Source organism: Ceratotherium simum, chromosome 3 (assembly GCF_057802395.1).
Source record: "Ceratotherium simum simum isolate JZ-2026a chromosome 3, ASM5780239v1, whole genome shotgun sequence".
In the NCBI taxonomy this organism is placed as follows: domain Eukaryota; kingdom Metazoa; phylum Chordata; class Mammalia; order Perissodactyla; family Rhinocerotidae; genus Ceratotherium; species Ceratotherium simum.
The window spans coordinates 35,513,371-35,539,934 of record NC_141902.1 but is presented as its reverse complement, the minus strand read 5'-3'; the positions used below and the strand labels follow the sequence as shown (position 1 = coordinate 35,539,934).

The following is a 26,564-nucleotide window of genomic DNA, read 5'->3' as shown; positions in this document are numbered from 1 at the left end:
GAGGTTAGAGGGTGTGGATTTCTTGCTCTATCATGTGATGGGATGCTGGTAAATGAGAGGTGGCCACATCTTATCTTTCCCTTCTGCCAAGAATGAAATCCAGTTTAATGCAGCATTGGCCACCCAGTGGGAAGAAACTGCCCGATTCCACTAAATCCCACTGCCATTCAGTGCAGGAATAAATGGTACCTGCAATGCAGATCCTTATTGACATGGTGGAGGGTATTTCCATTTAGGGTGCTGGGTAAATAACTCAGAGTTATTTGTATTGTTAGACTACAGGTGTCTGTGCCTTGCTCTAATAATTGCCGGGAGAAAAGGGTTTAGTTTTCTCTGAAGCCTGGAGTTAAGAAAGAATTTACCCATTCTAGGCAATTTACCAGATTGAGAAAGTTGCTCAATTTTTTGGTACTTCTGTTTTGTTACTTCTATTGAAAATATTCCTCTAGGGTAGAAGATGCTTTTCGTCTTCCAGTAAAGAATGGCTTTGCTGACACACAGTCAGTTTATTTAGTGCTTGCCATGCCATTCTCTCTCTTAGACTGGCGTAATCCGTGGATCTGATGTCACCTCCTATTGGACATAGGCACGGGGAATCACTCCCTCCTCTATTTTCTGTGATAGGACTCATCATGTACACATCTGATGTATCTGTCTCTCTTCCCACCTCCCCAAGGACTGATGTGAAGTCTTTTTTATCTTTATGTCTCCAACACTACACAGTACTAGGGATTTAACAAATGTCCTCTTCCTTCTGCTCTCAAATCGTGAGCGATATGAACTCATCATTTTGAGCAATAATTATTTTGAAGTAGATATATAGAGATGTTAGCTAAATAGACCAGTTGATGCCAGATTAGAAAACCCAGGTTTGACCATAGAAAAGAATTGCAGCTTGAACACTGCCTTTCAGTAAAACTAATGTTTCTCTCTCTTGGGCCAGAAGTTTCAGAAAAGTGGAAAATGCCTGGAAGAGAAGGTGTGTACCTCGGAGCCTCCTTTAGAGGGGATCATTGGGCCCTTGTATTTTGATGGTTGAGTCTTCATACCAACCTCCTGGCCTCTAGAGGGTCTCCTGAGAGTAGGCTGACTTCCCAGGTGGAAGGGCTTTCTGGGGAGGCAAGGGTGAGGTGGCAGAAACTAGAATCAATCTTGATCCTTTAGGGACTTGACCCTGGGGCAGAGGGCTGGGGATGTGAATGGAAGGAGAAGTACACCTTGAGTTCTGGCACTGGAACCCTAAACAAGGGGTACCCTTGGCTGAATTTAACACTAAAGAATGGGACCCAGCTGCCTCAGCAAAATACACTGTGTAAACAGGATCCTGGACTGCATATCAGGTAACCATACTTTCTGGTTTACTGAAACAGTCCTGTCTGATTCTCTTGTCCTGGCATAATTATTAATACTGTCCTTTTCTGTTATCAAATGTGTCTCAGTTTGGACAATAAATTATTTGATCAACTTGTGTAGGACCAGTTTTCAATAGTGACATCGTGTGGCCTCAAGAAGCAATGACAGTGAACTAAGGAGTCTTAAAGTTAGTTCCCTGCTGGTGTGGAAGCCAGAATGACCCCTCCCTGCTCTTGGACTTCAGAGCTGTCAAGGCTTCTGACGATTTAGGAGGGTGGGAAAGCTTCAAGAGGAAATTGGAATATATTTTGTTAATACGGCATATGGACGCTTCAGCAATTAATTGGAAAATAAGAGATTTGACCATACGTAGGTTATCCTAAGTTTGTGAAGCAGTTTACATCTGTCATATGCTATTTACTTTAGAATCCTTGCTTACTTTAGCCCTAGAGACCTAATTCTTTACTTGGTACTTATATGGGGCTCTTTGCAGTAGTTTTCCAGTATTTCAATCTATTTTATAATTTTTTACTGGTAGGAAGACACATGAAATGAGCTACAGCTTTAAAAGTTTATTTAATTGCCACAGTTGGAAGTTTAGTGTAAACTAGCGATTAGGTAGGTGATTTACCTGCTCAATATCCCTTTCCCCTTCTTTGGGAACTCAGCCCTTTTTCCTGCGGGAAACACACTCCATATAGTTTAGGTGGGGCTGACTCCCTTATCTCTTTCTTGTCCCCTTACCTCCCCTATCCCTTACAAGAAGTTGGACTTATGATCCATGCATTCATGCTTGACCAACCAGAGTACTCCCATCCCTTTGGCCACACTGATTGTGGGACAAGGTAGGCAGTTGACCCCAGCTAGGTCAGAATCTCTGAATTTTCCTGCTGGAGCTATTGGAAAAGACTGTTTCATTCTGCTAAGGTTGCTACTCTGGTAGTGTGAGACTTAGGCTGTTGGGGGGACATCTTGCCACTAAAAGAGAATGCCCATTCAAAGAGAGGAGAGAGAAAGATGAAATCCTGATAACATTGCTTTGAGGCTTTAGGATCCAGCCATGCCTGAAGCCCCAGATTTTTAGTTCCATGATGCAATACTTTTTTTTTTCGCCGTACATTTGTAAATTAGCTTAAGATAAGGTCACTTGCAGTCAAAGAGTTCTAATATAAGTAGTGAGCAATCTTCTGCATTGCAGGGCTCCAGTCTTTTAGATTTTTAAGAATCACTAGAAGAATTGATCAACTCCAACTTTGCTTAGCATTTATGACATTATTCCAAAAATAGTCTAGTTTGTTTACTATCTGGTACTTTTTAGATTATCCATATAGCCACAGAAATCTATTGACAGAGCTCTTTACTGCGCAAGGTCAATCTTGGAAGGACAACATGGGGAGGGAAGGTAATCAAGGAGGCAAACCTCAAGGGAAAAACTGAAGAAAACCTCTTCTCTCCACAAGTTCCGCTGTCTCCTAGTCTACAGACTCTGACACCACTTGCCTTCTTTTGCTCAAGGATATTTCTTGGGGATCAGTGGGGTAAGATGTCCTCTGTCTCAAGAGTAAGAGATGGAAAGAGAAAGCATCTTAGCTTCCACAAGATGCCCCTGTTCAGTATCTTGGGCAGTATGTTGACAAGGAGATCTGGATTTATAAAACTTATATGGAAAAAAAAGTAGCACAGAAGTCTGATGAAAAATAGGGTGGTGAAAAGGAGACATCGAAAAATCCTGAAAAGAGAAAGCCAAGAAACTGTTAACCAGAGGTTACAAATCCCAGAACAAGATAAGAAGTCATACCTAAATGCATGTCTGGCTCCTTCTTGATATTCAAATATGTCCAATTAATTGTTGTCTCCCTTCCCAACAACTCCTTATAAAGGCAGCCCCTTCCCACATGCTGGCCTCCCAGCTACTCTCTCTCCCATCACTGTGTTTTCTTTTAGCACTTATCACTATCTGAAATTATCTTGTTCCTTTATTTTTTTTGTTTATTTTTATTTTTGTTTTGGAAAATTGTTTTCCAAAGTGGTTGCACCAGTTTATACCCCACCAGCAGGGTGTATGTTTCTGTGGATCCACATTCTCTCCAACGCTTGATATCATCAGATTTTTAATATTTCACCAACCAAATGAGTGTAAAGTAATATCTTATTATGGTTTTGGTTGACATTTCCCTGATGAACAATGATGCTGAACATTTGTTTGTAGGTTTATTGGTCTCATATATTTCCTTTTGCCCTTTTATCTACTAGGTGGGTTGGGCTTTTCTTATTAATTTGTAGGAGTTATTTATATGTTCTTGATATTAATGCTTTTCCGTGGTGTGTAGTTTGAATATCTTCCCTCTACTTTATAACTTTCACTCACTCTAAGGTATTAAAGAACAAAAGTTATTAATTTTAATAAAGCCTAGTTTATCAACATTTTCTTTAATTAGAATCAATGCTTTTTGCATTGTTTAAAAAATCATTCCCTACCCAAAGGCCTAAAAGATACTCCTATTTTCTATTAAGCATTTATGCTTGTTTAAAAATATGTTCATTGGGCTGGCCCCGTGGCTTAGCAGTTAAGAGCACACGCTCCACTACTGGCAGCCTGGGTTCGGATCCCGGGCGTGCACCAATGCACCGCTTCTCCAGCCATGCTGAGGTGGCATCCCACATACAGCAACTAGAAGGATGTGCAACTATGACATACAACTATCTACTGGGGCTTTGGGGAGCAAAAGGGAAAAAAAGGAGGAGGATTGGCAATAGATGTTAGCTCAGGGCCAGTCTTCCTTGGCAAAAAGAGGAGGATTGGCATGGATGTTAGCTCCGGGCTGATCTTCCTCACCAAAAAGAGAAAAAAAATGTTCACCATGAGGCTGGCTGGTGGCATAAAGGTTAAGTTCACGCGCTCCTCTTTGGGGGCCCGGGGTTTACAGGTTCAGATCGCGGGCGCAGACCTACGCACTGCTCATCAAGCCATGCTGTGGCAGCATCCCATATACAAAATAGAGGAAGATGGGCACAGATGTTAGCTCATGGCCAATCTTCCTCACACACACACAAAAAATGTCCACCAATTCTTTGATACTCTTCCCTTCAAGAGATTCCCCTCCCTTGGAGTGTGGACTGGACTTAATGACTTGTTTCTAAAGAATAGAATATCATGGAAGTGACAGTGTGTGACTTCCTAGATACATGCTAAAGGCATTGCAGCTTCCTCCTTACTCTCAGGAGGAAGCCAGCTGTCATGTGGCGAGGACACACAAGCAGCCCTGTGGAGAGTCCATGTGATGAGGAAAGGAGACCTCCTGCCACAACCAGCAAAACTTGCCAGATGTGTGAGTTGCCAGATGTGTGAGTAAGCTACCTTGGAAGTAGACCCTCTGTGCTCAGACAAGCCTTCTAATGACTGTAACTTTGGCCAACATCTTAACCGCAGCCTCATAATAGATCCTGAGCTGGGACCACCCAGCTAAGCAGCTCACGGATCCCTACCCACAGAAATGGTGAGATTATAAATGTTTGTTGTTTGAAGCCACTGAGTTTTGGGGTAATATGTTATGCAGCAGTAGATAAATAATGCTGAGTTTTAAAGACTTTTTTTTTTTGGCATTTAAGTCCTTAACACATTTGGACTTGCTTTTTGTATATACTCTATAGTAGTGATCCAATCTCATTTTTCCTCTCATCTGGGTAACCATTTTCCCCCCACCATATTTATTGAACAATTCTTCCTTTCCCTCCAACACATAATCGCTGTTACATGTCAAAGTTCTATATGTGCACTCTTTCTGAGCTCTTCTATTCCACTGATGGATTTTCTTGTTCCTGTGACAATACCACACTGTCATGATTACTGTAGCTTCAGAGTAAGTCCTGATATCTGCAAAAGCATGTCCCTCCTTTCTTGCTTTTCTTTAAAATTATCTTTACTCTTCCATATACAGTGTATTTTAGTATCATTTTATTCAATTCCATGAAAAATCTTTTGGGGAGTTTGATTGGAATTAAATTGATTTTTTAAATCATTTAGAGACCATTGATATATTTATGATATTAAGGCTATCTATCCATAATCATGGTATTTCTCTTCTTTCATTCATGTTACTTTTAATATTTCCTAATAAATTTCTATAAATTTCCCTATTTGGTCTTTTATTTTTGTTGTTAGGAAAATCGGCCCTGAGCTAACATCCGATGCCAATCCTCCTCTCTTTGCTGAGGAAGATCGGCCCTGGGCTAACATCCGTCCCCATCTTCCTCTACTTTATATGGAATGCCGCCACAGCATGGCTTGACAAGTGGTGCATCGGTGCACACCCGGGATCCGAACCTGCGAACGCTCGGGCCACTGAAGCGGAGCATGCGCACTTACTTAACCGCTATGCCACTGGGCCAGCCCCTCCCTATATGGTCTTGATTTCTTCTTTAACTGATGAATTATTTTGCCCTTGTGGTTTTAATACGATTTGCACGAGCAAACCTGCACTGCTTCCTTTGCTATATTACTCTTATCCAGTTGTGCTGGGCTCTCCTGCCCCAGGACAAATTCACTACCCACTTCTACTCACCAGTCAAAAACAGCCCCTTCCCCACAATTTTTCTTAAATTTTCGTCTAGAGTTGATCTTGGTGACAGGAGCCAGGATCTATTTTAGTACAGCATCTCAGTCATAATTAGAATCAGAAGACCTTTACAAACTTCTTTCTATCACTCTCCCTAAAGCTGGATACAATATTCGTGAGAAGGTTCTGGAACGACATCTCTAGAATGATATTCCCAGGGAAAATCCTAGGGATAACCTAGCTTTCTTATCTCTTGAGTCAGTGCCCAATATACCAGTCCCACAGGATGTTGGAACAGAATAAGAGGAAAGACATCTGTAGTTTGATGTGATGAGCTAGACATGCAGGATGTCGTCAGGTTCTCTTCAGGATACCAACTCTCCTTGAGGCAGACATTCTTATCCTGAGAGTCCACATGGGCAATTCCATGCCAGGCACTGGTGTTAAAGTACTGGCGAAGGCAGCCTAGGAGTTCTAGGGAAAATTCTGCTAGTTGTTCTGAGAATATTGTATTTAGGCATATTGAAATATGTAATACTTCACTTATCTGATATGAAGGGGTATCCCCCTTAAGCAAATTTTCCAGACAGTTGGAGCTGACCTTTAAGCAGCAATAATTTTATGTTAACCATTTTGATGGAACTCTTTCTAAATCATATTTCATACCACTTTGAATATATGTTTCTCTATGTCTTCTTACACAGATTATATTGAACACAATTTGACCTTTTCTTGAAAATGTGGGGACTTCTTGAATACCAATTTTACTTTGCTATCACAGTGATTCTCTCAGGACTAATATCCACTCAGTTGTTTGAATCTTGAGTTCTTATTCAGTTTAACAAGTATTTTTGAGCAATTATCATGTACTGGATACTGTTAGGTGCTATCTCTTTTTCACAATCATTTTCTCTCTCTTTTATCTGCTGTTAGGCAGTGGTATACTTGCATTTAGAAGTTCTCTCCCTATTACAATTTCTTTTTTCACATCAAAGGAGTAATGTGCTGACATTGTAACAAGATTTGAGGGAGGCACATCTCACACAATAGCGTGAAAACCTAATCATCAAGCTATGAACCACAAGGGATCTCCCCATTTCTAATCTACTGATGCTACTGGGAAACCAGATACATCAAGCTAACTCAAATTGTTAAGGGTGAAGGGAGTAAGTATGAGATTTGCCACATCTCTTTTAGGTGATAGGATTCCTATTTCTGATTACCACTAGGCCATCGGCTTCTAATACTGGAAAGTTGAGATTAGTAATTGCCTTTAGACAAGGAAGTCATAACATTAGAACTGAGAAATGTCATTGACGACACTAGTTTGTTGACTCTGTGTGTGTGTGTGTGTGTTTGTGTGTGTGTACAAGGTCCTCCTCGTCTAGACTTTGCTGTCTTCCAGGATGGCTAAGCAGAACTCCCAGTTTCCTCGGAAGTTTACTCAAAGATATTTACTTACCTTTTACAGAAGCATGTTCCCTTCTTTTGGAGAGAATTATCCTGGGAGAAGAAGAAAGGAGGTTGATAAATAAGCAATTTCTGGAAGCTATCATCACTGTTAAATAATATTCAGTGAGCCGTTAGTTAAATGTTATATTTAGATAATATCTTACAAATGTTTTTTGTATGCATAAGCAGATGAAATTTTCAAAGACACATATATACATAAATACAAAAATATAATTTTTTTAACCTTTTTATATACTGACAGGAATAAATGATGGCATAGAAAGCTAAAGTATGTTGCCCAAGGTCATACAGCTAGTAAGTGGCAGGGCCAGGCCTTGAACCTGGATCCTCTGAATCCACATTTTGGGCTCTCTTTTTTTTTTTTTTAAAGATTTTATTTATTTTTTGCCCCCAAAGCCCCAGTAGATAGTTGTATGTCACAGCTGCACACCCTTCTAGTTGCTGTATGCGGGACTCGGCCTCAGGCTGGACAGAGAAGTGGTGCCTCGATGCGCACCCAGGATCCGAACCCAGGCCGCCAGCATCGCAGCGCGCGCACTTAACCACCAAGCCACAGGGCCGGCCCTGGGCTCTCTTAACTACACCCTTAACTTCTGCTTAGCCAGTGACCCTTAGAGAAGTTTACAGGCTATGAAAACCACACAAACATATTCTAAGAGATAAATTTTAACAACTATAAAAATGTAAAGATAAGGATATATCCTGGATTTCTGTAGCATCTCTGTTCCAAAGTATTTTCTCAGTTATTTTATTTTTCTTTTAACTTCCTTGTGAGATAAAAAGGAATAGGAATTATGATCACATTTTAAAATTGTGGAAATGAGGCTCACAGAATTGGAATTAGAAAGAAACTTTTTGGGTTACAAATTTTATGCTATAGCTTGAGTGAGATTAAGGGGCATGCCAGCTGGCCAGTTGCTCAGGCAGCCTCTCTATAAAGATTGCTCAAACATCATAGGTCATTGAACCATCATCAGACTATAACAATCTTGATGAAGACGGCTCTGTTGTTTCTCTGATAGGTACTCGGAAGGAATATTTTGATGAGTCGCTGGGAATGGATGGTGTGACACATCAGGGAGCATGCCAAGCTCTGTTGTAGAGAGGTGGAGTCCACTTAATGTCAGGAGTTTTGTTTGCTAAGTGGAATATGTAAGCTTGGGGCCAGAAGAACTTGTTTGGACAATGAGAACCATGGTCACTGTGGACATGGTCTAACATATATCCAAACATCTGAATGACCCCAAGGACAATGGTCGATTGTTGGTATTTGCTTTCAAGGAAAAGATAACTTCTCTTTTCTGAGATTATAAATACTATATATCTCAACGACATAAAATTTCTGGTGAATGTCAACCTTGGCTCTAAAGCTAATATAAATTAAAAAATTAAAGTCCAACAAAAGTTTATCTTTTAGCCCTGTGTACTTGCTGCCACAGACACCAAGCAGGCCAAGAGGTCTGGTGCTCTATATCCAATTCTGTTTCCTTTGCATATGTGCTGGTGACATCAGGATGTTAAATGTGAACAGACACTGAAGCTGTATCATAAAGAAACAGTGACTGCCTATGTTTTAACTCGCAGGCCAACTCTGATTAGATGGTGAGAGATGCCCTGGTGCTCTGTGTTGTGAAAGATTCGGGACCGTGTTGGGATCATCAGGAAAGAGAACTGTGATTGTGGGAATGGGAGGAGTAGTCTATGTGTCATGTGTTGGCCTCCTCTCCATAGAGCGGATCCTCAGTTAATGTTCCTCGTTGCTAACATTCTGAACTCTCTTAGATCTTAGGCTGGTTTCTTTGAGAACACGTCATTTGCATGACTGTAAGAGAGGGAAGACAGTTGTTCCTTAGCATCGTCTTTATTTGTTTAGGGTTGAAATTAATCTGGTACTGTTTTTGGAACATTCACATGGGAAGACCGGTATATGTTTGGTGGCTGATAGTGTTTTGGAAACCCCTTTGAAAGGCAATGACACTGAGAGAAACTGAAGATCGAGTGGAGCACTTACCTTATTATTTTGGCTGTTACACTCTTTTCTTGCAGAGTTCATGCTCAAGACTTTTGATCTAGGGAGAAAAGAACCAAGATAGGGATTGAATAAAGCACACTCACATATTCATACTACACGATGGTTATTTAAAAACAGTTTTATATTCTAAAGCTATGCTGTTCACTGTTGTAGCCAGTGGCTACATGTAGCTATTTACATTTATATTAATTAAAATCTAAAAAAATCAGTTTCTCAGTCACATTAGCCATATTTCACATACTCAGTAGGTGGCTAGTGGCTATCTATTGGATAGCACAGAAACTTCTATTGGGCAGCCTTGTTCTAGAATCTTAGCTTAGCAGTCAAGCCATACTTAATGTTCAGGAAGGATCTTGGGAGACTTTGTGTCCTTTGGTGGTGAGAACCTCCAAGTCCTCTGCCCAGGCCACAGTGTGTACCTGGCCTGTTTAGAGGCTATGTGCAGTTTGGGTCTCTTTCTCTTGATCCCCAGATTCCAAAATATTTAGTAAATAGAAATACTTCTTAACTGAATTGAGATTTAACTTCTAAAGAGGGTCAAGAAATGGAAGTGAGGTTTTTGGTTTTGGTTTCTCACCATTTCAACTCTTTGACAAACTCTAGGAGCATTTTTTGTGGGGACGGCTTTTCTGTTACCATTTCTAATTTTTAATGTTCATACTTTACTGTAGTATACAGTTTGAGTTTTATAATACGGTAGCCTTAGTGTGTGTCTAGAGAGTAGTTTCATCCCTATCCCATATGACTGAGTTTCTGTATATTTGGGGGAAATGAGGATAGTAATTAGTTTCAAGGCCTCTTCTGTGAAATATAAGGAATGCCCTCCTTATCAAGATGCCTGATCACTAACCCTTTCTAAAGCACATGTTCCTGCCCTTAATATAAACCCAAATAATTGACAACGTGATAAACGTGAGGGGAGATGTGTTTCTGTGATCTTTTAAGAAGGATGGGGGAAGGACCTGTATTTTAAAGTTGTGTGGGTTAGTGGGGGTCAACCAGATGGCTAACAGAGGCGAAAGATATGTGGTGTTGGGGCTCACTCAATTCCAAATAGGAATTGGTCAGAGAAACGTTTGCTCTGGCCCAGGCTGAGATGGAGTTACCACCAAAACCAGATGTTCCTTCGTTTGCCAAAGCTCACACTTCTCTCTCAAGGAACCGAGTCTCTAGTTCTTCTTCTATTTTCCTCAAAGTCTCCTGGTACTTCTTTAAAGAGGAATAAAAGAAACCACAGTCACTAATTAGAAGCTTTATGCTTTTTCTAATCATAATAAGCACACACTATTACACAGTAACATCAGTGTTTGGTATTCTCACTGCCACTTTGTTTCATTTCCTAGACCCCACCCACCACTACTCCTGATCTCTCACCACTGGGCAAGTCCCTGGGGCAATTGGGATTATAAATAGGAAAAGTACTCATTATTAATTTAGAAGCACAGAGGTTAGGAGACCAGGGCAGGAATAGAATGACATTGGTGGTGGAGTGCTGAGAACCTTAAAGTCCCTTTATAGTGCCGCCCTGAAGAGTTAAAATTGCTCCAGACAGTATTCTTTGAAAAGCCTGGTTCGATTTCACCCTGTACCTTGACAAACACTTTGCTATCCCTTTACTTAGAAGCTGTACCTTTATGCAGAGGGCCTGATCTTCACAGAGCTGGGCCACCAATGCATAGTCTTCCATTACCTGGGAAGCCAAAATTCAGTCTTAAGTTTCTCTCAGTAAATTGCTATAGGAACAAGAGTATATTTGTTTACTCCTAAGTCCCAGACCCTAGATGTGGTTTACTAATTGTTCTAAATATGTTTTCGCTGTACATAGGAACTCATTTCCTTTTTTGAGGATAAACAAGGTCTATTTTGCAGTCCCAATGGGAATTATTTGGAGACAGTTGGGAGAAGAATAGGTACTAATTTGTGAAAAATATAGATTTTGGAATGTATCCTGTAAGAACCGTTAAAGAAAAGGTAATCTAGAGGACTGTATTCATCTTCATTTTCTTCATCCCCTCCTCAGCCCCTAATGGTCTGGATCTGGGACTTTATTATAACCTGATCACCTGAGGAAGGTATTAGATCATCTGACTGAGGATTAAGTTTCCCTTCCTTTGGGAGAAGTAACATTGAAATTACTGTCCTTACCTTGGCCAGCTCCTTCTCTTGGTCCGCACAGGAAGCTTCCAGCTGTTGTAACTTAACCTATAGAAAGGAAAGGAGACCCGTAACTCAGCAAGGTGAAAACAGGATTCCATTCTGTAATGCTGTCTCACAGGTTATCTCACAGGCAGTTGAAGTGCATCAGGCCTGATTTCAGATGTCTTTTTGATGGAGGGGAGTCAAACCATCCAGCCTCCTTTGCAGCTGCCTGGTGAACCTGCTCTTCTGCACTCTTGAGCTCTTAGCATTTATCAGTGCTACTTTTACCTCAAACTTAAATTCATAGCTTCCTTCTTCCTTAGCTACTTCTCTTAGAAAAAACGTCAATCTTGAAAAACTTCACTCTTCCTTCTCCTTTTATATATTCATTGCTCAATCCTTTCTCTGTATTCTGTCTTCCCTCTTTTCCTTCCTTAAATATTTGATGAAATCCTATTCTATATCAGCCACTAAGCTAGAGTGACTGGGAGAGGGTGGGGGGAATACTGAGCGTACAATGCTGAATGGGATTGATAGGCTCTCTGCCTCACGGAGCTGACATTCTAGTTGGGGGACATAGCCAATAAGTCAACATGACAATGATAGGTCCTATGAAGTAAATAAAAACAGTAATGTGATGAGAGTGATGGCATGAGAGCTATTACAGGTGGTTGGTGAAGGCCTCTCTGATTAGATGATACTTGAGCTGAAATCTAAATGATAAATATTAGTGAAATGGAGATCTGGGAGAGGTAAGTTCCATGCAGAGGTTACAGCAAGGGGCAACCAGATTATGTAGGGCCTTATAGCTTCTAGAAGGAGTTTGGTTCTTTATTCTAATTACAGTGAGAAGCCAGGAAAGAGCCTGAAGTAGTAAAGACACAATCTGATTTGTGTTTTTAAAGAAGAATCTTTTCTATGTGTGGAAAGGAGACTGTTTAGAAGTAAGAGTAGAAGGAGGAAGACTAGTTAGGAGGCTACTTCAGCATCCAGGTGAAGGGTTATGGTGGCTCACAAAAGGGAGTAGTAATAGTAGTAGTAGATAGAGAGTAATGGATGCATTTGGGATATATTCTGTAGGTAGGGCAGACGTGACTGCCTCTCTCTTTCCTTCCTTTTCAGCTCTATTGTTCCCACTTTCATCTAGGTACCATTATTTCACATCTGGACTCTTTCAACAGTTCCTTTCCCCTCCAGTCAGTTACCTCCAGGGCCAGAAAGCCAAATGTGCTAAGGGCTGTATTTCCAAGACAATGGTCTGAGTCACAAGAAGTTGCAGCAGGCATCCTCTTAAACTGCTGAACTGATCACCAGTGTGTAAGAGGAACAGAAGCAAAAGTGATGCTGTATATTTCACACAATTGGAAATACCACCTGAGAATTCTACAAAACATGTAAGCAAAAGGGAGTGATTCAAAGGGTTAGTAATTTTCTAGAACTCTTTAGGGTTGGGCTGAATGCCGCCAGGAAAATAATAGCCATTGTTCTGACAACTCCCGGAACTCTCTAGAGTCTATCAGCTCGGCTTGCCTGACATAGCCAGCACAGCCAGACTTAAAGTGTCACCACTGGATTCTGGCAGGCTTACTGTCAGGAAAACTTGTTCTGGGCAGAAGAAGGAAGAAAATCAATCTGCTGACTGCTGCAGTTATATGGCAAGGATAGTCAAGGGGCTTCATAATCCTTTCTCATCTGAGCTCCAGTTTTTCCTGATGTACATGCAGGCTCCAGATTTCTTTCTTTCCAGATAAGTTTCCTGGATGAGCATGGCAAAGCAAGCTCACTTGGTGGCTTTGGACTTCCGTTTTTTTGGGGGGCGGGGGGTGGGGTGCATCAACACTAATTTGACCAACAGAAGATAGAGGAGTAATTGTCTATCCTTTCATTTTCTATTTCTATTTTCAGTGTGTCCCTATCTTCAGAGGCTTGATACACACAGTATGGGCTTAAGGGTGGGCTTAAGAAGCTAAAGAGAAATTAGATAAGGACAACGCAAAGACGTAATTCTCCAGAAAGTATCAAGTAGAAATTTTATCTGATCTCTGAATAAAGTAAATAAGTCTCTAATTCTTCTTGCGTGTTTGATCAGATGGTTGTGGTTGTGCCCCGATTATTAGCTCTGGAACACAAATAGAGAGATGCTAAGCACTGTATGATGTGCTTAGCAGCTAGAGGTCACTAAATACTTGAGTGACCAATTGAATAAATCCTTTTCTGGATTGGAATCAACGACAGGGTGTGTAAATAGCCTAGCACACAGTAGATTTACAAATCCTAGCTCTGCCTCTAAGAATTCATGCATATGCCTCAGCCAGGCTTTTAAATAATGGCTTTAAAATTATGTAGCTTTTCAAGGTTTTAGCCCTCCAAAAAAAGGAAAGAGTATTTTATATACACAGTTTCATTCAGTTTTCAAACTGAGGCTGGGAGGGACTGATTAAATTGCCCAACTTCATACTAAGTGCTGGGGCTGAGATTTAAACTAGGAACTTCAACTGCCTCCAATGTTATATATGCATTTGTGCATTTGTGTTCTGCTCTTGCTGATGGAAGTGAGAACAAAATATGTGGCTTCAGAGGGAAATTCCTTACTAAGGGCAGAGGAGAATTCAGTACTCAGTAGCCTAGGCTTAAGCATAACATGGGCTAAAACTACAAAGACTTTATCTCAACTTTGACAGTTGTTTCTACTTGAAGGCTTGTTTCCTGGTCACCTGGCCCAAACCCACTCAAAATTACTTTTTCGTTTACCTTTAACTCTTCTGGGGTTTCGTTTAGATTGCCTTGTTCACACTTGGTTGCCTTATGTGATTTCTTTGTAAGCTACGGTTTCAAATAAAATAAAATACATTTCAAATAAAACATACATCAAATACAAAATAAAGAAGACAGCAACATTCTCTGGTGTGTGCAGGCCAGTAAATTGGCCTTGATAAAAGCTGCCAGCAGATGGTCCCTTGGGGGGTACTCGGTGCTCTCGGAAACACTCTACCTCCTTCTTCTCATTATTCTTGGCCACCAAAGCTGGAGTCCGCTCAAGGCAGGAGTACTTCCCTGGACCCCTAATCCATGCTGGGTTGCTCAGGGCTGCAGGCATGGGTCAGAGACTAGGGTAATCATGGGAAGCCCACTGTATTCTGAGCAGGAGTTGAGGTAGAGGGAATGGCTGGACAAGGAAAAGGGAATCCTTGAGAATTAAGTATTTTTAAGTCTCTGCTGAAAGGAAAATTAACATCTCATCACAAAGGCCCCAGTCAATCACATCAACAGAGTGTGTCGGCATCCATTTTCTTGCGCTAGAATGAAGAATCCACGGGATCGTTGAATACCCCACCCACTCCTCTCTCCTGAGCATGCAGGGAAACTCCAGGGCATTTAGGCATGAGGCTCAGCCTCAAGAGAGTGGAGCAGTACTGCGCACCCCCAGAACAGGCCTTTCTGACGGAGGGGTCCCTCTAGATCATTTTCCCTCCCTTGCCTCTTGATGACTGGGGCCGCTGTGGGGATGCTGGGAACACAACAGCCCCATCCCACCTTTCTTTGAAGTTCTGTTATACTGTGGATCAGAGTCTCGTTCTTCCTTTCCTGTTGAGAGAAAGAAGCAGAGTATGTGTGCGTGTGCACAGCACCGTCATCTACATCCAGTTGGTTGTTCTCCATTTCACTCCAATGATATTTTCCTGTAGTAACTCTACCTTACTGCATAATGTCAAGTAGAGGACCTGTGGTTTGATCTCAATATACACACACCAACTTACCAGAGATAGAGATGCCACTTGTAGGGCTTCCTAGTGTTACATATTACCAAGGAAAACCTGCCCTCCACACATCCCCTGCCATGTGTGGACACATTCTACCATGACTTCCGAGTTGACTGGTCTTTGTATGTAAAGAGGGGAGCTTATCTGACAGCGGATGATAGACAGGATGAGGAATAAACCTATCAAATGGCTCTTCCCAGCTTCTTGCTTACAAGTCTGACTGTTTCTTCTTCCAGCTCCTGCAAGGCTCTTTCCCTTTCCATTGTGGTGCAGATCTCCTTCTCCCAATCCTCATCTTCCGCCAAATCTCTGGTCTGAGTGATCTCACTTTCCAGCCTGGGCGACACAAGCACACACTTTGAGGAACTGGCAGTTTCAGAACTGATACAACACACATGTCGATTTTAAGGGTACTTCAATGACAATAAACACGAATCTCAAGTTGGAGTCCCTTCTTTCCCGGATCCTTAGAATCAGAGTCACTTTAAAGGCAGGAAAAGTAAGAGTCCCCTGATTCCCAAGTCAAACACCCCAATGTTCTTTTAACTCAGGCAAATATCACCCAGTCTTTTAGGAATCTCTTTGAAACTTGCGATATTTCAGGGTTTGAGCCACAGAGAAATGCCAAAGAATGCAGAACCTTTTGTTGTATGAGATGTAAGTCTCTAGAGCAAGCAGGAAAATTCAATTTTGTCTCTTTTCTACCCTAACCTTTGGATTGCGAACTTCCCTCATAAAACACCAACACTCACCTCTGAATCTCATCTTCTTTCTCATGGATTTTGAGAAGAAGTTCCTGATTTGCTTCATCTATTTTCTGCATATCCCTTTCAAGGTCCATGTTCAAACTGTCAATGTTCCTCTTTGACTGGGCCAGTCTTAAGATTTCCACTTTCTCTGACCTATAGACTCAGCCCCCCAAATGAACAAGAGTCAGTTTTCTTAAGATCAATAATCTTTGGGCCAAAGGAGATGTCTAGAAGATGTGTAATTCATTAACCTGGCTGTTTCTGAGAGCACACCTTTTCATTTTCAATCTTAGGAAACTATATTTCTTAATCGTGCTCTACAGTTTGTTTTAATAATTCTCAACTTGGTCAGCAAGGGAGGTCTTTCCCAGGCTTTCTCGTCCAAAGTGCTCAATATAATAGTGCACCTCCGCTCTGGCTCTAGGAGAAGATTTGCTTCTCTAAGTAGCCTCTTGCATTGGAGAGAATGGTTTCTCAGACAAATTGCTCAGAAAATCTGCCCATGCAGTACACTTTTATCGAGTACTTTTATCCAGGCAGCTGGCACATCACTCACGGTTGGGCCTGGCTTTAGCACAGCCACAGACGTTCCCACCAGCAGGTAGTCTTTCCCTCCCTCTACCATCTCAAAACTTCTCCTCCATTGCCTGCTGCAAAGCTTGAGAATCTACCATGGGAGTCACTCCATTGAGCACCCCCAGATAGATCTAGGCATCCACTTTCAAGAATGCAAACATCTTTTTTGAAGTAAATTTGAATGAAATAATGGTAACGCTAGAGTATTCTAGAAAAGACTCATGGGAAGCTCTCAAAAAACTTTTCTTTTTCTTGTGTGTCAATTAATTAATTGTTTTGTCTTTGAGATGATTAACTGGGAATAAGGTAGTGAGGCAGAGGGACCTTTTTTGAGTAGGAATGAAGAATGTTTTTAGAAAAGAGAGTCCTACCTTGGAATGGCTGGCTTGCATGGGGGATTTACAATATCTATAACTTCAGGAGGGCATGGAGTGCTTGGTGTGGAGTGCAGTGGGGGATGGACAGATAGGGGTAGAAGGAGAAGAGAAAACTAGAAGATGATAGCAGACCTACTTCATACCTTGGTCTTTGGATGTTGCTTTGCATAAATGTGATTACTTACTCATAATCTAGCTGATCTTCATTGTGTTCTTCCATTGTAGATTCCCTAAAATACCAGCAGAGATGTATCTAATGAATTGGGGGAATGGGTCCATTTATGAAACACAGAGTAACTAGCCCAGAGCCCCAAAAGATGGGAACAAAATTAACTGATTTCCTCCCTCCAATTCCCACATTTTGGCCACGACAAAACCCAGCCTCCTGATTTTTCTGTCCATGATCTGATTATGCCTCAGTCATGATACAGTGGGGATACAGGAATAATGCTGAAAGTTCAATAGATGTCCTGCTAGCAGATCTATTCAGAGATGGTTCACCAACACAAAACCCTTTGGAAATTTATACATGGCAATAAGAATCAATACAGGTTATCAATTGTTCCTAAGCCCCTTTTTGCTCTAGGCCCAGCTGCTTTCCTTAGGGCCCCATGGACATAGATGTAGGCGCATAACTGCTCTGAAAAGTAATCTCTTTGCTCTCTAGTCTGGCCTCTGCAAGAATCTCCAGATATTAAGATCTTTAGTATTAAATAGGGCTCAGAAAAACCAAGCAACGGTAAATAATTTGGCTTGTCCTGCCCCTTAGTTTCCTCTTTTCCTCCATTTCTTTGACAAACTCTACTTCCCTTCTGATGTGTATGGTCTTCCTGATTCTGCCCTAGTCAGTTAGCTTCTGAAGAATCCAACCTTTCCCCGCTGGAACAATCCAATAGAATCTCAGAACCTTCCTAGGTGTCATAACTCTGCTATTGACATAGGATAGGTGGGGCAGCATGTCACAGTGGGTGGGTGGCAACCGTTTCTCATCATTTGTGCAGAGTTCAGAGCCTACATGGGTGTGTGTGTTTCGTGGCCAAGTCTTCCCTTTGGTAGCAGTAGGTTCAGTGGATCTGATTTCTGGGCAGTATGAAGGGGTAGCTGCTATCTTTTATTTCTCTGGCAGATTGAGCTCCCTCCCTGCCCAAGTGTGACTAATATGGGAACTCTGGGTCCTAAGACCAGCAGTCTAATCCCTTAGTGTAGCCAACTAACTACTCATTTGTTCGACAACCAGGCACTAGGGAGAGAGAGTGAACAAAACAGGCAAAGCACCTGCCCTCAAGGAATTTACATCCTAGGGTGTGTGTGTGGGTGGGTGGGTGGGGTGTAACAGTAGCAACAAAATAAATGAGTAAATTTATTTTATTTGGTATAATAAAAGAGGAAAATGCTATGAAGAAACATAAATGGGTGAAGGCGGTAAGAGGAAATATAGTGAGTATTGTTTATGTGGGAGGGAAGTTGTTGCTGTTTTAAATAGAGGGTGCAGAGAAAGCAGCTGAGCGTTCTCAGAGCCCAAAGTGTGGTGTAGATGTTAAGAGGCCTAGTGAACTGGAGACCTTAGGTCGTGCTGAGGTGGATGCAGAATCCACAGACCTCACAATCATGGGCAATAGCAAGGTCCGTGGTCATCAGCAGCATGGGCCAGCACGCAGCCTGACGGCCAGGAGATCCAGGAGGACCAAGAGGAGGCATGAAGACCCAAAGCTCCTCTCTTGGTGCCTTAAGGATACCTAGCTTTCCCTGCACCTGCCACTATCCTGGAAAAGAAGAGAGCTCTGGAGCGGGAGAATCTCCCTAAAAGAGTGAGAAATTACCCAAAAGAGATTTTTAAGTAAGAAAAGTCCATGATATCTGGAACGGACCTCCTTAGTCTTTGCTAGCAACTTTAGGCATAGAAGCTAGAAGGGAAGATAAGATCAGTTGCAGTATATGAAGAACATGTTTCTGCATACCTGAATATATACATTTTGGCCAGATTCTGCACAATTTGTAACTTTTTGTGTGTGCGAGTCATACAAACCTGGGAAGTTTCGGATCTTGACTTAATAAGGACCGCATTGAGTTGATTTGTGGGCTAGAGTGACTTCTTAACATACTGTAGTTTCTAACAAACTATTTGTAAAATTAATGGCCTCTGATGACCCCCATTACCATCTCCCTTCTTCCTGAAAGAAGGCATTTCATTACTTTATGAAGCTGTACACAGAAGAGTAATTAAGTAACAATTCAGGCCAATGGCCTCTCCCAGGAATTAATGGTAGGGAGAGTTCATTAACCCCAGCTGGTTATAGCTTCTCCAGGAAATGCCCTGGACCAAGGTTATCGTAGCTGTTAATGGATTGGATAGGGACTTCAACTGGGATAAAAATAAAACTCTGTCTCCTTCCTGGGGAGCTTTTCTCCTTGAGGGCCTGCCAAAGGCGAGCTGTAGGAGCAGCAGAACCCCAAGCTTGGGGCCCTGTGTGGGGTGAGGACAACAGATTGCTATTAGTGAGAATTGTTAAATCAAGGTGAAAACAGGGCCTTGGGGGCAAATTAAGGTCCTTGATGTACGCCTTCCTGCTATTCAGGAGGTGGCTTGATTAACACCAGTGCAGCTGTAGAGCAGCTGTTTTCACCTTGTTAACTTTTCCATGCCATGCCTGCCCTGAGCAGAAGAGTCGCTGAGAGATGTCAGGTTTTGCTGCATTGCTGCCAGGAAGGCAGCGGCCTTTGTGTGAAAGTCTGCGGTGAAAACACCCTCTCTCTTCCCAGGCTGGGCATTCAGGCTCTGTTTGCTGGGCCTTCACCCTTTTGCTGTGAGAGGCCTGAGCAGGTGTGCGAGACCTGAGTGGAGCTGCCTGGGTCCTGGCCCTTCCTGCTGCCTCGCAGGGACGGAGAGCTATTTCTTCTATCACCTTGCCCGTCCTCACTTCACTTTGGCAAATTCTTCTTGGATATTTCTATAAATGAGCCCAGTTTTGAGGCTCCTAGCCAGGCAAAGCTCTAGAACCTCGTTTTAGATCATTGTTTTTTGAATACAGAATCAAGTACACTATTTTCCTTACGTCCTTACTTATTTTTGGTGACTATTTCTGTACAATCTTTAGGCTCATAAAATATCTTTGAATTTTCTTTCAGAAGACTTCCCAGAATAGCTTTCTCAAAAGCAGAATGTTGAACTAAACTGAAATGTGAAGAAAAAATAAAAAGAGAGAGAGTGTACCATTAGTTAATATTGTCATTCTTTAATATCTAATAGACTATGGTAGCTTGAACTGGCAGAAGTTTATATTTTTTCTTTTAAAATTAAATATTTGATGTAACTATGACATACAACTATCTACTGGGGCTTTGGGGAAAAACAAAAAGGAGGAGGATTGGCAATAGATGTTAGCTCACAGCCGGTCTTCCTCAGCAAAAAGAGGAGGATTAGGATGGATGTTAGCTCAGGGCTGATCTTCCTCACACACACACACACTAAAATAAAAATTAAATAAATAAATAAATAAAATTAAATATTTGTAAATTTATTGAGTTATTGCTATTACAATAGGAATAAAGAACTAAAAAATGAAAGTTCATGAACGATCTCACCTCATAGCAAAAACCATGTCTTTTTCTAAGTTTTCATCTATTTTTTAAAAAACCATCTTTTATAATTATCATAGAATTGATATATTGTTGTGTTTCGCGTTTTCACTAAATATTTTTATAAACATTTTCCATACATTCTATAATTGTCATTTCAATCACTGCATAAAATTCTACTGAGTTGATAATAATCATAATTTGCTTCATCATACCCTTCTTACTATACTATTTATCTGTTTACATATCTGTCTCCTCTTGAGGGCCAGAGAATGTCTGTGTTAATTTTCTATGGCTGCCATAACAAAGTATTATAGACTGGGTGGTTCAAACAAGAGAAATGGATTTTCTCACAATTCTGGAGGCTGTGAGTCCGGTTCAAGGTGTCGGCAGGGTTGGTTTCTCCTGAGGCCTCTCTCCTTGGCTTGCAGATGGCTGCGTTCTCTGTGTGTCCTCACATGGTCATCCTTCTGTCTGAGTGTCTGTGTCCTAATCTCCTCTTCTTACAAGGACGTCAGTCAGACAGGTTTAAGGCCCACCCTAATGACCTCATTTTAAATTAATTGCTTCTTTAAAGACCCTATCTCCAAATACAGTCACATTCTGAGGTACTAGGGATTAGGACTTCAACACATGAATTTTGGAGGATCACAACTCAGTCCACATGAGGTATTCAACAGATATTTAACTGTGACCCAAATTATGAACATTAAGGTTGTTCCCCCACTTTGCCTCCAAATAAAAGCACTTCAAAGAATGTATTTGTGTAGTCACTATATTTTTCAGATATAACCAAAATATTAAAAAATATGCACTTACATTTTTAACATTTTTGAATGTCTATTCATTAGCATATCAATCAACTGCTTTTTATTTTACAGAGGAGGAAAATAAGAGAGATTAAATGTCTTGCTGGGATTAAAAAAGAAGATTTTAGGGGCCGGCCCCGTGGCTTGGTGGTTAAGTGCGCACGCTCCGCTACTGGTGGCCTGGGTTGGGATCCCCGGTGCGCCCCGACGCACCGCTTCTCCGGCCATGCTGAGGCCGCGTCCCACATACAGCAACTAGAAGGATGTGCAGCTATGACATACAACTATCTACTGGGGGGCTTTGGGGAAAAAGAAAAGGAGGAGGATTGGCAATGGATGTTAGCTCAGAGCCAGTCTTCTTCAGCAAAAAGAGGAGGATTAGCACGGATGTTAGCTCAGGGCTGATCTTCTCAGAAAAAAAAAAAAAAATAGGAAGATTTTAAAAATCTCCCCTATCTAAGACCATACCCCACAACATTTTCTGGTTCATTCTTCTGTAAGCCTGGGAAAGTGCAATAGGCAAAGGGAACTTCCTCAATTATGACATGGAGCTGGTATTATGGAGCAGTTTTTCAGCGTAACCCACATGTTAGTGACAATTTTGTTTGCAGTGAGGTCATTTCTTCTGAGGTAGCTGATGCTTGGTCTCTGCTTTAATCACCCTTTGCTTTATTTTAAATTTGCTTCTCTAGCTTTAATTTTAAAAATTTGCAATTAGAAAGTGATTGTTAAGTGGACAATTCCTAAAAAGGATAACTAGAGCCTCTGCATGCAAACTTATGTAAAAAATTTACACTGAAATTTGATGTAGTTTTATACTCCTCTCTCCATTCTTCTAACTTTGTGCTCTTCCTGCCCTATACTGGAAACAGAGTCCTTTAAATTTGCTTAGTAGTCCCATTTGATAATTATAGAGAAGTCTTTCATGCCTTGAGATTTGGGGATGTCTTTTGTTTAATAGAAATAATATTATGTTGGAATATTTATACTATAAATTACTTACAATTAGCTTAGCTTTGCTATATCTTCCATCATTCTTCATTTATTTAGCAAACATTTTTCTGAGCACCCAGTAGGTACTGAGCTAGGTAATGGGATGACCCAAAGATGACCAGAGTACTCAGTATCATAAGGCATGATCCTGTGATAAATGTTATAGTCGACATGGGTAGAAAGAGCTTAGGGATACAGAGGGGGAACATTGAACCTTATGATTTGGGGAAGCTTCAAAGGGGAGGTGCCCTGGGGATAAGTTGAGTCCTAAAGGAAGAGAGTAATTTTATGGATAATGGGAAAGGATATTCTAAGAGGAGGGAACAACAGGTTCAAAGGGACAGTATGCTCAGCGAGTGGTAAAAAATTCCCTGCAGTTTCTGTCTAAGGTAGTACATCCCAGTATGTGTTACATGGGTAATTGGTGTCATAACAGATGGTTTTAGGTGGGACACAGAGGTAACATTTTTAATTTTGATAATTAATTTTAATAGCAATAATTAAATATTTAGTAAAACTACAAGTAGTATGTTAAAACGATTTAAAGACGTTGCTTTGAATGAGAATAAATTTATTTGAGTGAAAACAGTACTTGGGTTTGTAGAAAAATATTAAGTGGACAGTTATTTGGGGGAATGTGAATGTAGCAGGTACTGTGAAGGTGGATGTTGAGTGACTAAAGTCTGGGGCTCAGTGCTTTAAGAGGGCACATGGCGTGGTGGGGAAGGGACGGCTAGGTCAGCTGAGGAGCACTGTGTACTTGTGCTCAAGACTTCGGGTTTCATCTCAAAGCACCCCAAGGGGCATCAGAGACTTTTAGGTAGAAGAATAACATGGTCATTGTGTTTGAGAAAGATAATTCTGGGGCAGTGAAGCGTGGATGGGAGTAAGAAACCCTCACTGCTTGTCTATACTGTGTATTATGATCAGACATCCCAGGGGGATATATTACCTTATGTTTCCATTTGGAGTGGAGGCTCAAGTTTTAATCACGCATTTTTTTCCTATTGGAAATTGTATATTGGAGTTTTTTTTCCCTTTATATTATTTATTCTCTGTTTGGCTTATAAAGACAATATTAAGTCTTCTCAGTGAACGATGTCTACCAAACTTGCAACGAGAGAGTTTTTATCCCAAACTCGTCTGCCTTGACCTGTGTACCCACTGCCTTGAACAACTTCAACCCATAGATTGTTTGGTCTTCCATTGTTCTTTTAAATTGTTTCCACTGGGGCTAATTCTCCCAAATGGAAATTTGGCAATCCTATGACTTTTTCTGGTTGCTTTCAGTCACAAAACAATGTCCCAGACAGTCATCAAAGGATCCAGTACCATGTAATCATCAAAACTCTGAACTTGGTGTGGAGCTGAGGTTTCTGCCCTCTGGCAGCTGAGGCCCGCTGTAGATGGAAAGGCTGCAACCACGAATGGGCTTGTTGACTCACCTCTTTGCACGTGGAGCACACCCACTCCTCCTTCCCGCCAAGCTGGCCACACTTTCAGACACCGCCTAGGCAGGAGAGGAAAGGGGACTTTAAAGTCTTTACTTGACTGATAGTGTTGTACACTGGAGCCTTGTTCCCTAGGGCCTGGTTGGTGTTTAAACCCGATTCTTTCTCTTGTGGATGCTCTTATGAAGTTTTTGGAGGTTGCCCGACCACTATCACGACGTAACTGGAATCTCTAGTCCTGACCTGGGCAATTGCACATCTAATCCATGTGTTCACTTGCTTCTCTTTCAGCTACTAAGACTTTTGTCATTCTGCCAGCCTCTCTCTGCTGGTGTCTTGCCCTTCTAGGTGGCCAGGACTGGCTACATAATTTGCAGAACTCAGTGCAAAATCAAAATGCGGGGCCCTTTACTCAAAAATGATTAAGAATTTCAAGCCAGTGACAGCAGAACATTAAACCAAGCACAGGTTCCTTCTGGAAACAGGTGCCTGTGTGAGACTGCACAAGCCCTCTGTCCATAAAGCTGGAACTACAGGTGGCTCTCGTGAATAAGTCCTAAGGTAATCCTGTGTAGGCAGGACACACTCACATATTCTTTGTTTAAACAGGATCTGGAACACAGATAAGTTCCCACTTGTTTACTCTGCTGTCAAAGCAGTTAGCTAACCTGTATCATGCTCTTAGATTTTCCAGATGAGAGTCAGAGGATGGTTCCCAGTATTCCCTATGCTTTAGAGACACATAGTAAGATCTGCTAGTGGGCTCCCTAACACCCTTCTCTTGTGTTAGTTTCCTATTGCTGCTGTAACAAATTACCACAAACTTGGTGGCCCAACACAAACAAATTTATAATCATACAGTTCTGGAGGTCAGAAGTCTGACATGGCTCTCACTGGCTAAAATCAAGGTGTTGGCAGAGCTACATTCCTTCTGAAGGATCTAGGAAAGAATCTGTTTCCTTGCCTTTTCGGGCTTCTAGAGGCCACCTACATTCCCAGTCTCGTGGCTAGTTCCTTCATCTTCGAAGCTAGAAGTGTAGAATCTTCAGATCCATCTCAGACTCTCTGACAATTGCTGCTTTATCACATTGCCCACTCTCACTCTGACCCTCCCACTCTCTCTCATAAAGACTCTTATGATTACCTCTGGCCCATCCAAATAACCCAGGATGGTCTCCCCACTTCAAGATTCTTAACCATATCTGCAAGACCCCTTGCTATGTGAAGTAACATATTCACAGGGGGATTAGGACATGAACATGTTTGTGGGGGGGTCATTATTTTGCCTACCTCACTTACCTCGAGGAAAGAGAGAAACAGCGCTCCCATCCTTCCCTTTGGAACTCTCATCTCACTAGGCTAGGGATGGGTAGCACTCCCATCTTTCCCCTTTGGGAGTACAGACTCACAGCACAGCCCTCAGAATAAATCTTCCTTCCAGTCCTGGCTCAACTTTAATTCTAAAAGTAGGCGAGGGGTTTAAAAATCATGTAAGAAGTTCTCCAGGAAAACTATTTACACTTAAGTCCTTATCTCAGGATCTTTCCCAAATTCATCTTTTGTCTTATGTCTTCCTGATTTCACTGTTAAAATATTCCAGTAGCAATTAGTATGTCAACTTGGTGCTTACAGAAAGTGTTATAACAGCAGTCAAGTAGGAAAATAATAATAAATCGTTTCATTTTCTGTGAGATAAATGATTCATTTCTCTCTGATGGAGAGTTAATTTTAAAAATTCTGGGAAGTTATTGTTTTTCTCTACTCCCCACTTTGCGTCCTGATACCGTGCAGTTTTCAAATTTGTGTGACCTAGAGTAAAATCTTCAAATGGCATTTCAAAGAAAGGGTTTTTTTCTTTTTGAAATGGGATATTGGAGTGGATAACAGTGTGTGATCTGTTTGACTTTCTGCTCCACAGCCCAACAGCTCCAAGATTCAGCTCTGTGCCAGGCTCCAGGATCACTCCCTCACCCATCATGGGAATCTAATTCAGGTAGAAGTCAGTCAGCCTGCCTTCCTGGTTCTCTGACTCTGCTCCCAGTCTGGCACCTGAGCTCATACTCATTTCTGTGACCAGAGTCGTATTTTATTCTTCATTTTCAGGATTTGGAACTCTGTCACAAGCCTACGTGGGAACACAGTTCTGGCTAATTCTGCAGTTAGACTCTGTTCTTGCCAGAACCTCCACACATGGATCTCTGACCCTAAATTCTTCCCCAAAGCCGGGGACCTCCAGTGCTTCCACATTTCTCCAAGGTCCTGCCCGCCCAAGTTTCCGTATTTCTATAATCTGTCTGTTTATTGGGGCATGCCCCCATTACCATTGTTGGATTTCCTTGGTTCTAAACACCTGCCCTGTTCCCCTCTTTTCTGCTGAATCCTCCCCTTTGCTGCTGAATCAGGATCTTAATAGCTGCCCCTTCAGAAGTTGTATTTCACCCGTGTCTCAGCAGCCTTTCCTCATATGGAATATTCTGCGGTGGATAGAATGTTTGTTGTAATAATATTAACGTATAAGTTGGGGTATTTCTTATGAAACTGAAACATGAGATTTTAGAACTAGGATATATTTTGAAAATTCTATGCCTGGAATGTAGTCTGGTGACACTTAAACACATAAGTCATTTTAGGGAGCTATTTTCACAAATAACATAGTGTTCTCAAAGGCTGAGTTATTCTACTGTTCAGGAGAGAGGGTGCTCCCCTGTAAAGTTGATCT

The 26,564-nt window shown here is 41.5% G+C and overlaps 1 protein-coding gene and 1 non-coding gene across 2 annotated transcripts; both read right to left on the bottom strand.

The window, feature by feature from the left end:
- Positions 1-2,883: 2,883 nt before the first annotated feature.
- On the bottom strand, positions 2,884-17,938 carry TMCO5A (transmembrane and coiled-coil domains 5A). Its single transcript, XM_087429115.1, has 12 exons — positions 17,827-17,938; positions 17,202-17,249; positions 16,067-16,216; positions 15,527-15,650; positions 15,088-15,138; positions 14,305-14,376; positions 11,560-11,616; positions 11,045-11,104; positions 10,559-10,623; positions 9,394-9,451; positions 7,372-7,412; positions 2,884-3,082 (listed from the first exon to the last, which is right to left on the bottom strand). The coding sequence occupies exons 2-12, from the start codon at positions 17,234-17,236 to the stop codon at positions 2,884-2,886; spliced, it is 912 nt and encodes a 303-aa protein (XP_087285241.1). The 5' UTR covers positions 17,237-17,249; positions 17,827-17,938.
- LOC147917525 (small nucleolar RNA U13) lies at positions 6,897-6,998 on the bottom strand. The gene has a single exon (XR_015551807.1). It is a non-coding gene; the product is annotated as a small nucleolar RNA U13 (small nucleolar RNA).
- Positions 17,939-26,564: the final 8,626 nt, after the last annotated feature.

Excerpts from the sequence above, each read along its gene's own strand:
- TMCO5A (XM_087429115.1), bottom strand. The coding sequence starts at position 17,236 with ATGGAAGAACACAATGAAGATCAGCTAGATTATGA. Across the intron at positions 15,651-16,066 it reads AAAGAAGATGAGATTCAGAG|GCTGGAAAGTGAGATCACTC; the intron begins GTGAGTGTTGGT and ends TGTGTCGCCCAG. Across the intron at positions 9,452-10,558 it reads CGGTTCCTTGAGAGAGAAGT|ATCAAAAGTCTTGAGCATGA; the intron begins GTGAGCTTTGGC and ends TTTTCTCCCTAG.